The 16,955-nt window shown below is 46.5% G+C and overlaps 1 protein-coding gene across 1 annotated transcript in view; it reads right to left on the reverse strand.

Annotated features, from left to right (window-relative positions):
- The window catches only part of LOC144674745 (AT-rich interactive domain-containing protein 3B-like), a 103,991-nt gene that overhangs the window by 26,264 nt on the left and 60,772 nt on the right, over window positions 1–16,955 (reverse strand). Inside the window, exon 3 of the mRNA XM_078535964.1 lies at window positions 9,048–9,146. Coding sequence (XP_078392090.1) covers window positions 9,048–9,146 — 99 coding nt within the window. The remainder of the gene's footprint in view (window positions 1–9,047; window positions 9,147–16,955) is intronic.

Consider the following 16,955-nt stretch of genomic DNA (forward strand, 5'->3'; position numbering starts at 1 on the left):
TTATCTAAATTTTGGCCAATTCCCTCTTCTTTCTGGTGAAATGGCGCCCAAATTTGGATCATGTTTGGCTTAAATGATTCGAGGGACCAAAATGAGGCAGAAAGGAACAGAGTTATACTGACAGGATGAGATGAGTTGGGGGGTGGGGAGGGAGGGAGGGCAGGTAGAAGGAGGCTCGGGGGGTGCCTGGCCCATTTGGGCTGTATAGCCAAGTTTCCACGTTGCACATTCTAAGTAATTGTCTCCCCTCCTCTCCTGAAGGTGCTGATTCCTGTTGGGGCCAGGCAGGTTTAATGGGCATTGGCAGCTTGAGCTCTCTGCGTGTCAGCCATGGGGGTGTTTCGGGAGGCAGCTCAACTACAGAGGGCATCGTAACCCCAAGCACCATCCTGCTCTCTCACGTTGAGCACACGCACACCAAGGGGGAGGTGGGAGGGTCACTGGATCACAATCAGAAATGTGACTGACTGATTTTCACCCCCCCCTCTCCCCATTCCTCCCAGCCCAATCAATCAGAGTCTCACCAATCCCTTCACGCTGGCTTCTTGCCACATTGCTCTCCCTGTTGGCTAATATTCCAGAAGCTTCTCTCCTCGTTCCTGGGTGGGAGACGTCAAACAAATGTGGACTGGCAGTTAACAGAAAGATAGCTGAGCCCCTTTGCTTGCCGTGTTGGGAAAACATTTTTGTGACATTGCATCTGAAAGACGGTGCCTCGGACAGTGCTGTACTCCCTCAGTACTGTGCTGAGAGTGTCAGCCTTAATCAAGGCTGATGGGATGGGCCACGAATCCATGAGCTTCTCAGTTGAACAGGTTGGGCCTTTACCCATTGGAATTTAGAAGAACGAGAGGTAATCTTTTTGAAACATAGAAGATCCTGAGGGTACTTGATAGGGTAGGAGATACTTGTGGGAGAGACTAGAACTAGGGGACACAGTTTAAAAATAAGAGGTCCCCCTTTTTAAGGCTGAGATGAAGAGATTTTTTTCAGAGGGTCATTAGTCTGTGGAATTCTCTTCCCTAGAGAGCAGTGGAAGCTGGCTCATTGAATTTATTCATATTGGATGGATTTTTGATAGACAAGGGAATCAAGCGTTGTGGAGGGTAGACAGCACAAACAGATCAGCCATGGCCTTATTCAATGGTGCAACAGGCTTGAAGGGCTGAATGGCCTACTCCTGCTCCTAAGTCCTATGTTCCTAAAGAGTGAAGAGTTCTCAATGAGCCAAGATAGATAGCAAGCTCCAACATTGTGCCATCATCCTATTTTTGGACCAGCACCCTTAATTTACCAATGCTATCTACCTCAGTGTGTGATTTATTGTTTTATTCATTCGTGGGCGTCGCTGGCTAGGCCAGCATTTATTGATTTGATAAATGGATGCTAAGAACGGGGCAGTTCTGTTCTGTGCACTGAAAACTGGTTTGCCAGTGACCAAACTCTCAGTATCACAGTATCTTTAGTGAAGGAGGCCATTTGGCCCATTGAGTTTGCACTGGCTCTCTGAGAGAGCATTCCACCTAGTTCCACTCCCCTGCCTTATCCCTGTAACCTTGCACATTCTCTCTTTTCAGGTAGCAATCCAATTCCCTTTTGAATAGCTTGATCGAACCTGCCTCCACCACCCTTTCAGGAAGTTTGTTCCAGGCTCCAACCACCCTCTGGGTGAAGAAATTTTTCCTCACATCACTTTTACTCCTTTTGCCAATTATTTTGAATCTGTGCCCTTTAGTTCTTGATGCTCTCATGAGTGGGAACAGTTGCTCACTATTTACCTCAGGATCTTGAATACCTCTATCAAGTCTCCTTCAGCCTTCTTTTCTCCAAGGAAAAGAGTCCCAACCTCTCCAATCTATCCTCATAGCTACAGTTCTTCATCCCGGGAATCATTCTTGTGAATGTCCTCTGCACTCTCTCCAATGCCTTCATGTCCTTCCTCAATTATGGCGCCCAGAGTTGGATGCCAATTGAGGCCTAACTAGTGTCTTATACAAGTCATCTTGCTTTGCTCCATCAACAGCTAGTGTGAACCACTAGAGGCAGACAGTGAGCAAGTCACATAGGAGGTTCCCAGACTATGTCACCCAATCCCTCCCGCTATAGTTCCTTCATTAGATGGAACGATTATAATTATGCAGGAATTTGCTGTCATGAGGATTTCCTATCAGCAGAAACCTCTTACAGACTTCCTTCATGATGTTTAGTTAGCCATTTCCTGCACATTATCAAATTATACAACCATCTGATTCTTCTGCTTATAATGAGGGTAGGGGCTACATTTTTAGAAATTTTGAACACATCACTTGAAATAGCGTGTAGTCCAGTCTTTAGGGAACTGCAACATGGTCTCTCTTACGATGGTCTGTCACAATTGAATAAAGAGGGTGCATGATATATCAGTGCAAAGGTTATTCACATTTCAAGTGCAATTTAGATAAAACGGCAATTTCCTTTTCTGTCGCTTCAAGAGGCCTACAGATGAAGGCTTCCGTATTTCCCTTATGTGTCGTGAACTCTGACCTAGTCCTAAGCCTGGGCAATTTTGGTTATGGCTCCTCACAAACTGAAGGTGTTTTAATATCGTTCTGAATGTGGCACAAGGCAGTGGCCACGCCAACAGAAATCTTGCGTGTTACCAAGGAAACCATTGCCAGCCTTCACCTTTTCCTCCCAATCCCGGTGACATCCTGGCTGCTGCTGGCATCACTTGGAGTTGCTTAACGCCTGGCAACAGTGGCAGAGTGATGGAGAAACACTAACGTACCCATCACCTCTTGTGCATCAATGTCACTGCATGTCATGTTCAAACTCCACCTGCATGAGTTGGCCCAAATTGCCGTTGCCAAGCAGGTCCAACACATCCCATTTGCAAGTTCAAATGGAGATGGGCATGAGCGTCTTTGGAACTCTCTTCCTCAAAAGGCGGTTGGAGCAGAGTCTTTGAATATTTTTCAGGCAGAGTGAGATAATTGATTAACAAGGGGGTGAAAGGTGATCGGGGTAGGCAGGAACGTGGAAATTGGGGGTTACATTCAGATCAACCATTATCTTAATGAATGGCAGAACATGCTTGAGGGGTTGAGTGGCCTACTCCTGCTCCTAATTCGTATGTTTTTCTGGAGCCTCAACCATTTCTGATCTATATTAATGACTTGGATGGATGGACAGATTGTATTGTAGCCAAGTATTCTGACGATATGAAGATAGGTAGGAAAGCAAGTTTTGAGGAGGGTTTCAAAGACTCTGCAAAAGGATATAGATAGCGGATAGATAGTTAGGCGAGTGAGTAAAAATGTGGCAGATGGAGTGTAATGTGGGCAACGGTGAGGTTGTCCACTTTGGCAGGAAGAATAGGAAAGCAGAATAGTATTTAAATGGAGAGCGGTTACAGAATGCTGCAGTACAGAGGGATCTGGGTGTCCTTGTCCATGAATCTCACCAAAAAAATCAGCATGCAGGTAGAGTAAGTAAATACAAAGGCAAACAATATGTTGGCCATTATTGCAAGGCAGGTGGGAGTATACAAGTAGGAAAGTCTTGTTACAACTTTACAGGGCATTGGTGAGATCGCACCTGGAGTACTGTGTACTGTTTTGGTCACCTTAAGGAGGAATATACTTGCATTGAAAGCAGTTGAGAAGGTTCACAATGTTGATGCCTGAGTTATGACGTTTGTCTTGTAAGAAAAGGTTGAGCAAGTTGGACCTATACTCGTTGGAGTTTAGAAGAATGAGAGGTGATCTTCTTGAAGCATATAAAATTCTGAGGGGGCTCGACAGGGTAGATGCTGAGATGATTTTTTCCCCTCCACTGGGGAATCTAGAACGAGGGACACAGTTACAAAATAAGGAGTCTATCATTTAGAGATGAGGAATTTTTTCTCTCAGAGGGTCATTAGGGTTTGGATATCTCTTCCACAATGAGCAGTAGATGCTGGGTCATTGAATATATTCAAGACTTTTTGATTAACAAGGGAGTCAAGGGCTATAAGAGGGAAGCTTAATAGAATTAAGGCAACAATCAGATCAGCCATGAGCTTATTGAATGGTGGAGCAAATTCAAGGGTCAGAATGGCCGACTCCTGCTCCTAATTCTTATGTTCTTATTTTAAAATTAAGAACAGGACAATACTGTCCTTAGGACTGCTCTCTCAGAAGCCAGCCTGTAAACGGGTAAGGTTCTACAATGTGTTCTAAAGTCTGACTCCCAACTTCCATGTATATTGACACATGGAATCATAGAATGATACAGGAGGCCATTCGGTCCATTGGGCACGTGGCGGCTTTGAACTCTCCAGTTAGTCCCACTCCCCTGCCTTATCTCTAGCCCTGTAATTTTTTTTTTGCTTTTCATTTGTTTATCCAATTCTTTTTTGAAAGTTAGTATTGAATCTGCTTTCAACAGTCTTTCAGACAATGCAGTCCAGATCACCGCAGCTCAATTATTCTCACCGAAAAGTCCATTCATTTTACTTTCGGTAAAGGCTGAAGGGAAATCCTCGATTTTGCGCGCATTATCTCGAGATCTCAATAACTCTTCCTGGAGAACTGTTAAGACAATTTCCCAAACGTATTGTTGAGCAGTCTGTGAAGCAGGATGTATTAGTTGGCTAAGTATTCCAGTCTCCAGGGATCCCAAAGCTTCCCTTAGTATACTGCCTGCCCCTGAAGTGTACACAGGGGGTTGTAACACACAGCGGAGGGAAGGATTCTTTCCTGTAGATTAGAGGTGTAAGGCTTTTCATCTAGGGCCTAAAGGCACATACCATAGGGTCTCAAGCATGGACACGTGTTTACATAGTATTTATAATACAGAAACAGGCTAGTTAACCCAGTGGTCTCTGCCGGTGTTTATGCTCCATATGACCTGCCTCTCACCCCTCATCATCTAACCCTATCAACATACCTTGCTATTCCTTTCTCTCTCATGAGTTTATCCAGCTTTCCTTTAAATGAATCTATGCTCTTTGCCTCAACTGCTCCCTGTGGTAGCGAGATGCACTTTCTCACCACTCTCTGGGTAAAGATGTTTCTCCTAATTTCCACTGAACCCCAGTGATTTGTTTGCTTTTTGTTTTTGGTTCTTATGAGAACACAAGAAATAGAAGCAGGAGTCGGCCATTTAGCCCCTCAAACCTGCTCCGACATTCAATAAGGTCTCAGCTGACTTTCCTGCCTGCGCCCCATAACCCTCAACTCCCTTGCCCATCAAATGTCTGTCTAACTCAGCCTTGAATATATTCAATAACGCACTGGGGGAGAGAATTCCAAACACTAACAAACCCTCTGATAGAAGAAATACCTCCTCATCTCCATCTTAAATGGTAAACCCCTAATTCTGAAACTGTGGTCCCTGGTTCTAGCCTCCCCCACAAGGGGAAACATCCTCTCAGCATCTACCCTGTAAAGCCCCCTCAGAATCCTATACGTTTCAACAAGATCACCTCTCATTCTTATTAATCAGTGTTGCTACTTTTATTGATGTGTTTTATCTGTGCCCACAGATACCACCTGCTCCTTACCCCCTTTAGACACTTATTTTCTAATGAGCTTTCCACCCCTTTAACATTCACTTCCTCCACCACCAATGCACAGTGTGTACCATCTACAAGATTCACTGCAGCAACTTACCACAGCTCCTTCTGAACCATCAACCTCTACTACCTAGAAAGACAAGGGCAGCAGACACGTGGGAACACCACCACCTGGAGGTTCCCCTCCAAACCACTCACCATCCTGACTTGGAAATATATCGCCGTTCCTTCACTGTCGCTGGGTCAAAATCCTGGAACTCCCTCCCTAACAGCGCTGTGGGTGTACCTACACCACATGGACTGCAGTGGTTCAAGAAGGCAGCTCACCACCACCTTCTCAAGGGCAACTAGGGATGGACAATGAATGCTGGCCTAGTCAGTGATGCCCACATCCTGTGGAAGAATATAAAAAGAGCATGTGGCCTCTTTAATTCCCACAGATGGTCCCATTAATTTGCCTGAAGCTCAAGCAGCTTTTACCCAACAACTCCATTCCCAAAATCTTTTTATCTGCCAATAAGGCAATGGCATCAGGAACAGCCCTTTCTAAACCCTCGGATCTACACAACGCAAACAGGTGAAACAAGTGATTAAGAGACATAAGAGGGAGATGCCCGGGCTTCAATGGCCACAGTATGAGGCGTTGCTTGTGACCCACAGGCTGCGGCGTGACACCGACTGTTGTCGGACATTTGGTTGCCAAGATGTGCTGGAAGGGTTGAATAGGAGGAGTTGGCAGAGAGAAACTCTAAAAGAAAGAATTACATTTATATAGTGCCTTTCACAACCTCAGGATGTCCTAAAGCGCTTTACAGCCAATGAAGCACTTTTGAAGTGCAATCATTCTTGTAATGTAGGAAATTCGACAGCCAATTTGTGCACAGCAAGCTCCCACAAACAGCAACAATATAACCTGTTTCAGGTGTTGGTTGAGGGAGCAATATTGTCTAGGTCATTGGGAAGAACTCCCCAGCTCTTCTTCAAACAGTGCCATGGGATCATTTATATCCAATCCCAACAGAAGACTCAGTTTAATGTCTGAAAGATAGCACCTCCAACAGTGCAGCACTCCCTGTGTATTGCACAGGAGTGTCTTCCTGATCGCCATGCTCGTGTCCCTGGAGTGCAACCTGAACCCCCAACCTTCTGGCTAAGAGTCCAGAGAGCTGCCAACTGAGCCACAGCTCCCTGAGACCAATGGAGTGCTGGAGAGAGACTCATGTGTGTGGAACTGCGCCCCAGGAAGAGGATTCATGTCGTTAAGGAAAGGAGGGCAGAAAACTCTAGAGGGAAAATCACCCATCGTTGTGTCCTCAGCAGGAACCAGCACAAGCAAATATTGTACAATTAACCCCACTGTCAATCATAATTAAATCCAGAGACTGGATCACATCAGCACACTCAGTGGATCTTTGAAGGTTGTGGGAACATTGAAGACAGTAGCCCAGAAGAGATTGCAATGGCTTGGTCATCTGTTGCGGAGACAGAATGGGGGAGAGGTTGGGAGAGGGGGTGGGGAGAAAAAGAGGTAGGGGGAAGGTCCACTTCCTGTACGAGGGTTTAATGGATTTATATTGTTAAACATTAAAATAATGAAAACAACTTGCCCTTATATTGCACTTTTAGTGTAGTAAAAGTGTCCCAAGGTGCTTGACCAGCGCGCAGTCGAACATTAACACTGAACCACATAAGGAGATACTAGGACAGGTAATGAAAAGTTTGGTTAAAGAGTTTTTAAGGGACACCTTAAAGAGAGAGAGAGAGGCAGAGGGGTTTAGGGTGGGAATTCCAGAACTTTAAGGTGCAGATGCTTGAAAGTATGTCCACCAATGGCGGGCAATTAAAATGAGGGATGAGCAAGAGACCAAGATTGCAGGGGGAGGGAATGCAGGGATCTCGGAGGGTTGTGTGACTGGAGATTACAGACATCGGGAGGGGCAAGGCCATGGAGGGGTTTGTAAACAAGATCAAGAATGTTTAATCTGAGTTGGTTCTAGTCGGGGAGTCAACATAGCTCAGTGAACACGGGGGTGAAGGGTGAATAGGACTTGGTGCAACTTCAGATACAGGCAGCAGACCTTTGGATGAGCTTGAAGTTTTTTTTAAGGGGGGGAGGGGGAAGGTGGTGGGGAAGGTTGGAAGAAGGGAGGGGCCAGGAGAGCCTTGAAAGAGTCGACTCTGGAGGTGACAAAAAAAAGCATGGGTGAGGGGTTCAGAAGCACAATTCAGGGCCCAAAAGTTGCTTTCAAGCAAAAAAGGAATAGGTCAGCAAATAAAGAGTTAAGTTCTGCCCCCGGGGGGGGAAAAGTTAGGACTTCTCAGTTTCTGTCAGTCCTTCCTGTGGATGCCATTCTCACTCACTCTCACTCTCTATGGCCTGTGGTTCTTCCATTCCACACACTCACTTCTGCATGTGTCTACTCTCCATTGTTCTGCTGAGTGCCGTCAGCTAAACAGTGTATCACATCCTGATTTGGACCTTCAAATGTGCTCTCAGGCTCATCAATGCAGCAGCTCTTGCTAAGGGGCGTTAATCTGGAAGCTGTCACCCTCATCACTCCCTCAGCACTATTAACAATGTACAGTTCAGTTAAATAACACAGGGACAACCAAAATAAACATCTGTTGAGTGGTCTGCATTGGCAAGATAGGAACAGGAGCGTGGCCATTCGGCCCCTCAAGCCTGTTCTGCCATGAAGTTAAGATCATGGCTGATCTGTACCTCAACTCCATTTACTCGCCTCTGCTCCATATCCTTGGGTAGCCTCACTCGAGACAAACCTATCAATCTCAGTCCTGAACGTTTCAATTTACCCTCCCAGCGACCAAAGCGTTTTGGGGCTAGGTTTTCACTGACACTTGGTGTGAAGCAATGCTTCCCGAGTTTACTCCTGAATGTCCAATCTGTATCCCTTGGTTTTGTATCAACTGGGGTAAATAGTTCCTGTGGTCATTTGGGGTATTTGGTGCGGCCCCCATTCTGAGCTAGGCCATGGGGGTGAATCGCAAGTTTCCGAGTGGTGAATCGTAGTTAATTCATTCGTGGGGCGTGGGCATCGCTGGCAAAGCCCCTGTATTTCTTGTTCATCCTAAATCGCTCTTGAGAAGGTGGCAGTGAGCTGTCCTCTTGGCAACCGAATGGCTCGCTGGGCCATTTCAGAGGGCGTCTAAGAGTCGACCACATTGCTGTGGGGGCTTGGAGTCACGTGTAGGCCAGACTGACTAAAATATGGCAGATTTCCTTCCCCGCAGGACGTTAGTGAAGCAGAAATGGGGTTTTACGACAATCCGGTCGTCACAGGGTCACCATGACTAACATTCGCATTCATTTTAATTTAAATCAACTGAATTTAAATTCCCAAACCGCTGTGGTGGGATTCGAACTCGTGCCTCTGGATCTTCCGTCCAGGCCTCTGGATTACTGGCCCGGCAATATAATCGCTAGGCTATCATTCCCAACTACAAGTTTTGAAACGAAAGCGACTGGACTTTGAATGAAATCGGGGCTTACCTGTTTAATAGTGCCGGGGACGTGGGCAACTGCTGTGCGGAGAGAATTTTTTCCCCCTGACTCTGATTGGTCATTTGCCATCCAATCAGAAGGCTGTATCTAAGGAGAAAAAATTTTGGTCGTCCAATCAGAAAATCTGCATGCAACACCTCAGACACATTCATCCAATCAGAATGCACAAAAATGACACTTGGCTATACTCTATGATTATCCACACGAATCGCACAATCAATAAGTTGCATTTGGAGTCACCCTCAGCCGGGTTACCAATCTTTTAAGTCGCAAACGAGTGACACGGGCAGAAAGAGGGGCAACTTGTCTCACGGGTTGGAGTTTACAATATTAGTACCGTGACCACACTTCAAGGGCCAGTGATTGGCTGATATGCACTTTGCAATATTCTGAGGTAAAGTCAGTCACGATACATAAACGCAAGTTCTTTCTTCTCTCGTTTCGTTTGCCAGCATGGAAATTCAGCAAAAGCCTTAAATCGGTCAGCCTTCTATTTTACAAATGGGGTTTCAGGATGTTCAAAAAAACCTACCCTATCGAGCCTATAGAGGGTAGGAACTATGCTCCTAACTGCACACACCTTTTCTGACTGTAAAGTCAGGCTTCAGAAACTTTCGTGGCCTTTAACACCAGAGGCCTGCAACTGGCCTTCAGGCAGTGGGAAAATGGGTCACTCACCAGTCTGATCGACAAACCAGGAAAGGGGGCCTTGGGGGGGTTGGGGTATTAGTATGAGGGAAGACGTCTGAAGATCTGATGTGGGGGAGGTTTGGGGGCCCAAGACTAGGGAAGCATCCCCGCTCTGCCTGGTCGCCAAGCAGTACCGTGAAGGCACTGACCTTCTTCCCCGAAGATATCCTTGCCTCCCTTCAGCTGCCGGGCTTCCGGAGGCTGGGAAACCTGACCAGCCACTGCCGAGCCGGCAAAGTAGCTTAAATCAGAGGCTGCCAGCCTCATTGAAATATTTAAAATTGCCAAACCGCTTTCTGGGGAGACTGCCCACCCTCTCTCCCGCCTCGTCAGGGTTTGCGACTTCTGAGAATCTGATCTGACCCATGCTTTGGGGTGTCAAAATTCAGTGTCACCACCTGCCTCCCCTTCCACTACTTAAATTCCAATCGACCTTCATCCCTATTCTTTTATCAATCCCACCCAATGGTTAATCTTAGTGACTATATCCCTTCAATGGAGGATGAAGCCAACTTGCACCAAGAAAGCCCGAAGTTTAGCCCCTTGCCATGATCCTGGTCTCATCCAACATCTCCGGATCCTAGATTCTGATTGCCGCCTGGTTCCCCTTGAATTTAAATCCATTACTCCAAGGAAAGTGCATTAATAAGCACAACTTCACCCAACCTCCACCAGGAATGCCCTTAACATTTCTTGCACATCTGTTTTGTGTTGGCTGCTGGTAATTGCGTTTTGCCTCAAGCCTTGATATCTCATTTTAGGCGAACTGCTTCAAGCAATTATGGTTTTTATTTTCCCCCCCTTCACCTTACAGTAATTAAATAAAAAACATGCAGCTTCCCCACCCCAGTGACTAGACACTGGGAGAGGCCCTACCATTAAACTAGAGCCTTGAGGAACTCCCGATTAAGTGAAATCGGATTTGCTGTTTCACCATAAGCTGAAAAACTCTGTCACTCCTGAAGACATGTCATTCAGCTGAGGAGCCGGTATAACATGTAAAGAAATATTCTCTCCAATATGTTCTCCACAGTGATATAGGTGGCGAGTAAAAAGAATGCTGGAGGGTCCTGGATGTAATGTCTCTGCGGGAGCTGGTATCGTTAATGCTGACATATTACATAGGTTAACACGGGGCGGAATTTTACGGTCCCCTGCCAGTCGCTGGTGGGGGCTTGTAAAATGCAGTACGTGACCTGCTCACCGCCTACCTGCCTGCCCTCTGACCTCTCTCCCATTTTACAGGGGACAGTGGAGGTGTCAGGCCACCTTGGGCCTACTGAGGCCCTTAAGTGGCCAACTTTGGCCACTTAAGGGCCTCAGTAGGCCCAAGGTGGCCTGACCTCATCCTGCTCCAATCGCTATTTTACCTGCGGTAGGGAGAGCTTCACATCAAGGGGCTAGCCCGGCAGCTCTTACCGCGTGGGCTGGTGTCGGGCAAGAGGAGGGGGGACTCTTTTAGGGGTTCCCTGTGGCCAGAGGCACACCCCACCCCCCCTACCCCACAAGATCCCCTTTGATCCCACCCCCATCACTAGGGCCTGCCAGCCAGGTCTCGCCAATACACCAAACCGACCTGAGGTCTGGCCTCCCTTCCTTCAGGGACTGACTGTAGCGCCAGCAATGGATTTCCTCTCGAGTGGGGGGCATAAGTCCTGTCTCCGGCTAATTAACGCTCTTTGGAGTGTTGAATGACCAAAGGTCAGCTGGTTTCAGTGAGGATGTGTTCCCTATTGACTCTTTGGGTGGTTGGGTGGTTAAGGGTCGGGGGGAGGGAATATCCATCCATAAGAGTTTATACACAGAAATGGGCCATTCAGCCCAACTGGTCAATGCTGGCTTCTATTCTTCACACAAGAAAGTCCTCGCATTCCTCTTCATTTAACCTGATCAGCAAAGCCTTCCATTCTTTTCTCCCTCATGTGTTTAAAGGCATCATTGTTAATAAAGAGACAACACTAAGGCTGTAAATCGGCGATAAATGGAGCTCTCCTTCAGGCTTCTGTTCACCGTACAACCGCTTTGTTTGCTGAAGTATTTGATCTTGCCTGTTTAATGCTGCACCTTGGCAGAATGGAGCGATCCCAGAACATTTTTAAAAACAACAATGCACTTGGCATTACACGTGGGCTGGCTGCTAAAGTACTCTAAGCATTCACTTCCAATGGCTTTAGAGGAATCGCTAAAGGGAGCTTCTTAGTAAAACGGCATTGCCACATTCCGCTGAAGGCTCTGGGAATGAGGAGCTCGGGTGTCCAGCATCATTAATCAATGGACTTGCTGCAAAGCCGAATCAGTGTACAACAGCCGCAGTAACCCAGTAACCACCCGCGCACACAATGGGCACAGGAACAGAAGCCCCTTTGTGTGTCAGTGAAATTACAATTGGAATAGCCTCGCACTAAACAACCTCTATATTCCAGAGCCACCTTAGGTAGGCTCTGCTGGAGTGCTCAGTGCTGCGGTCTGGACCCCAGTGAGGAAGCAACAAGTTGCATTGACATAGCACCTTTTACAGAGTAACAACGTCCCAAGGTGGTTCGCGCAGGTTGCATTGACAGACAAAACCTGACACTGAGCCATCTGATGAGATATTAGGGCAGGTGACCAAAAGCATGGTCAATAAAGGAGAAATAAACACGAGAGCACATGGCTTTAGGGTGAAAGGGGAAAGGTTTAGGGGGAACATTAGGGGGAACTTCTTCACTCAGAGAGTGGTGAGAGTGTGGAACGAGCTACCATCTGACGTGGTAAATGCGGGCTCACTCTTAAGTTTTAAGAATAAATTAGATAGATACATGGATGGGAGAGGTCTGGAGGATTATGGACTAGGTGCAGGTCAATGGGACTAGCGGAATAATATTTTGGCACTGACTAGAAGGGCCGAATGGCCTGTTTTCTGTGCTGTAGTGTTCTATGGTTCTAAAACGTAGGTTTAGAAAACATCTTAAAGGAGGGGAGAGAGAAAAGCAGAGAGGTTTAGGGGAGGAAATTCCAGAGCTTAGGCCTTGACGACTGAAGGCATAGCCACCCATGTTGGAGTGATGACTACTTTTTTTTATACTTGTTCATGGGATGTGGGCGTCACTGGCTAGGCCAGCATTTATTGCCCATCCCTAATTGCCCTTGTTCAGAGGGCAGTTAAGAGTCAATCACATTGCTGTGGGTCTGGAGTCACATGTAGGCCAGACCAGGTAAGGACGGCAGATTTCCTTCCCTAAAGGACATTAGTGAACCAGATGGGTTTTTACAACAATCGGCAATGGTTTCATGGTCATCATCAGACTTTTAATTCCAGATTTTTTATGGAATTCAAATTTCACCACCTGCCGTGGTGGGATTCGAACCCAGGTCACTGGGTCTCCAGTGACAATACCACTAATGCTACCGCCTACCCCTGAGGGGGGGGCGGGGTGCAAAAGAGGCCAGAATTGGAGGAGTGTAGAGATTGAAGGGCTGGAGGAGGCTACCGGGTGAGGGAGGGAGCAGGCTACAGAAGGATTTGAACGCAAGGATGAGAATTTTCAATTTGGGCTGAGAGTCGGTAAGTCAGCAAGTCCAGGGATGATGCATGAAGCGGACTTGGTGCGAGTTAGGGGCCAACAGAGCTTGAACGAGCTCAAGTTTGTGGACGGTGGTAAGTGGGAGGCCAGCCAGGGAAGCACTGACCCAGTCGAGCTTGGAGGTTTGAGTTTTTGATGGTTCTGCAGGTTTGGAAATGCTTGTTTTTCAAGGTTACAGTGTTAGGGAAGCGGAGGAAAGGGGAATAGATCATGGAGGGATTTGACCACGAGAATGCGTGTATAAATTCAAGACAGATTGTACAGTACCGGCAGAAACATAACTACACGTCCACAGCTGTTTGAAAGTCACAAATTCTCTCCCGACAACAAGGGGCACAGCGAAATGGCACCACGTGGGGTATTAATGCCTGCCAAGGGCGGACACTTCTGCTCCTGGTGCTCTGGGGGAACAGAAGTGCCTCGTGGTGGGTCTAAGCTGAGGAATCAGCAACACCATGTCCATTATATTACACAGCAGGCTTGGGGTTGATACGAGCTGTATAGTAATGTACACTGACAGGCAACACATCCAAAACACCTACCAAAATCGTTCAGGATTAGTAGCCCCACAAAAGAAAATAAGCAAGAGAGAGAAGGAAATGGAGATCAGCCTCTTAAATGCAATGGGGCCATTATGGGCAAGTTAAATGAGGAAAATCATCATTGATTCAATTATTGTATTTTTGCTACTGACTTAAAATTAGTACAATGTTTCTTAAATTACTTAAATTTCTTAAAAATGAAATAACTTTAATTTAAGATACAAGACTTAAGTTAAATTACTTCCCAGACTACAACACAATCTATACTTTTTGAGCACAAAGTCTTACTTGTTGTTCAAGCCTTGTTTGTTATTTCTAAACATTTCTTCTCTGGGAGAAATTAAAGAGCTGGGATATTTAATCAAATGTTTAAAAAAAAATCTAGAAAAGGCTAGAATGGAAACAGCACAAACCAAATTCGCCCTTTAAAGCTCTAAGCTTTCCTTCCACGATTACAATATATCTAAATTTTGGAAACAAAGGGCTGGACTTGAGTAAAAGAAGGACTTGCATTTATATAGCGCCTTTCACAACCTCAGAAGTCTGACAGCACCTTACAGCCAATGAAATACTTTTGAAGTGTTTTTCTTATCCATTCATGGAATGTGGGTGTCGCTGGCTAGGCCAGCATTTATTGCCCATCCCTAATTGCCCAGGTAAGGACAGCAGGTTTCCTTCCCTAAAGGGCGTTAGTGAACCAGATGGATTTTTATGATAATCAGCAATGGTTTCGTGGTCATCATCAGACTTTTAATGCCAAATTTTTACTGAATTCAAATGTCACCATCTGCCGCGGTGGGATTCGAACCCAGGTCCTTGGAGCATTACTTTGGATCTCTGGAACACTAGTCCAGTGACAATACCACCACCTCCCCCTATGTAGTCATTCCTGTAATGTAGGAAACGTGGCAGCAAATTTGTGCACACAATCAGCAACCTGATAACCGCCAATCTGTTTCAGTGATGCTGATTGAGGCCAGGGTACCCGTGGGGACCCACCCCTGTTCTTCACCCGCCCAAGAGTTTAACGTCTCCTCTGACAGTGCAGCAACCCCTCATCACTGCACTGGATTACAGGCTCAACTCTCGGAGGTGGGGCTTGACCCGGAGACATTTTGACTCAAGGGCACAGTGTGCTAGCCACTGAGCCAAAGCTGATTATAAGGGCTAGGTTATAGGGTTAGAAATGTTAAAAGCCATAGAACCCCATCGGCACCTTTTAACACTGAAAAACAATTCACTTCAGAGAGCCATCGGCATATAGGAATAAAAAGGACAGGAGGGTGGAGGGACAATGCAGGAGCTAGGGCAGATGGTGGTGTGGTGATAATGGACTAATAATTCAGAGACCCAGGCTAATGCTCTGGGGACATGGGTTCAAATCCCATCATTGCAGCTGGTGAAATTTAAATTTAATTGATATAATTCTGGAATGTAAAGCTAATCTCAGTAATGAGGTAAACTTTATGGCCTCATCGCCAGAGGGGGAGGGGGGAGGGGGAGGGGGAGGGGGGAGGGGGGGGCGTGGCCATAAAATGCAGTGAGCTGTTCAAAAGCCCATTGACTTTGGCGGTACCGTTAAATCCCACTGGTGTAAAATTCTGTCCGTGACGAGCATGAAATTATCATCCGCTGTTGCAAAAACTGCATCTGGTTCACGAATGCCTTTCAGGGAAGGAAATCTGCCGTCCTTGCCTGGTCTGGCCTACATGTGACTCCAGACTCCCACTGCGATGTGGTTGAATCTTAACTGCCCTCCGAAACGACCTTGCAAGTCGAAGGGCGATGAAGGAAGGGCAACAAACACGGGCTTTGCCAGCGATGCCCACATCCCATGAAAGAGTGAAGAGAGAGAGAGAGAAAAAAAAATCAGGAAATTTCTCCGCGTGGGCTGAAGGGACAGACGCTAATCGTGGGAAAAAGAGAGAAGTGGTGGGATGCTGCATAAAAAGGACAGAGTGAGAGAAATGGCGAGTTCAGAGGGGAGGGGACTGCAGGATTGGAGGAGGTTCTGGAGACAAGAGAGGGGCGAATCCATGAGCCGATTTTAAACCACGTCTGAGAATCTGAAATTCAGAGTGTCAGGGGATCAGCAGCTAATACGGACCAGCAGGAGTTATTGGTGATATTGACATCTGGTCAAATATTACGTGAAATAGGAACAATGACGTCCTGCTACAATTATACAGGGCTTTGGAATACTGTGCGCACTTTTGGTCTTGTTTAAGGAATTGGCATTGGAGACAGTGTGGCCAAGGTTCACTAAATTGGTCCCTGGGATGAGGGGGTTGTCCTATGATGAGAGGCTGAGTAAATTGGGCTTATATTCTCCGGAGTTTAGAAGAATGAGAGGCGATCTCGTTGAAACTTACAAAATTCTGAAGGTGCTCGATAGGGTGGACTTTGTGAAATTGTTCCCGCCGGTCAGGGAATACAAAACATTTGGGCCCCGCCTCAGGATAAGGGGCCGGTCATTTAGGACTGAGATGAGGAGAAATTACTTCACTCCAAGGGTTGTGAATCTTTGGAATTCTCTACCCTAGAGGGTTATGGATGCTCCACCATTGCATACGTTTAAGGTGGGGATAGACAGGTTTTTGGAATCAGGGATATGGGGAGAGGGCGGGAAAGTGGAGCTGAAGTTTAAGCTCAGCCATGATCGTATTGAATGGCGGAGCAGGCTCAACGGGCCATAGGGTCTACTCCTGCTCCTATTCCTTGTGTGTGAAAAATAGGACATCCTGGTTACCTCCTGGTTAAAATACCAGCTGGAGGAATGCCATCAGTCCCACCCACAAAGTCCACCAATCATAATGTCTAGGTTTAACAGCCAAGGTGCAGAGAGGGGGATGAAACTAATATTAAAGTGATTTCCCATCGGAAAAGTACACTGACCAACAGCACTGTCATCACAAAGCTGAGCGAGTCCCATCCCCCACTCTGGCTCATATTTCTTGCCTAATGAATTGTTTTCTCCTCATGTATCATGGCATCCGATAACACTAAGGAAAATAGAGAAACCCTGCGTTGGAGCATTTGGAGTTTTAGACCAGACAATACGAAAACTGCAATGGAACATTTGCAACCAGCTTGCACAACAT

This window comes from Cetorhinus maximus, unplaced genomic scaffold, assembly GCF_964194155.1.
Source record: "Cetorhinus maximus unplaced genomic scaffold, sCetMax3.hap1.1 HAP1_SCAFFOLD_785, whole genome shotgun sequence".
In the NCBI taxonomy this organism is placed as follows: Eukaryota; Metazoa; Chordata; class Chondrichthyes; order Lamniformes; family Cetorhinidae; genus Cetorhinus; species Cetorhinus maximus.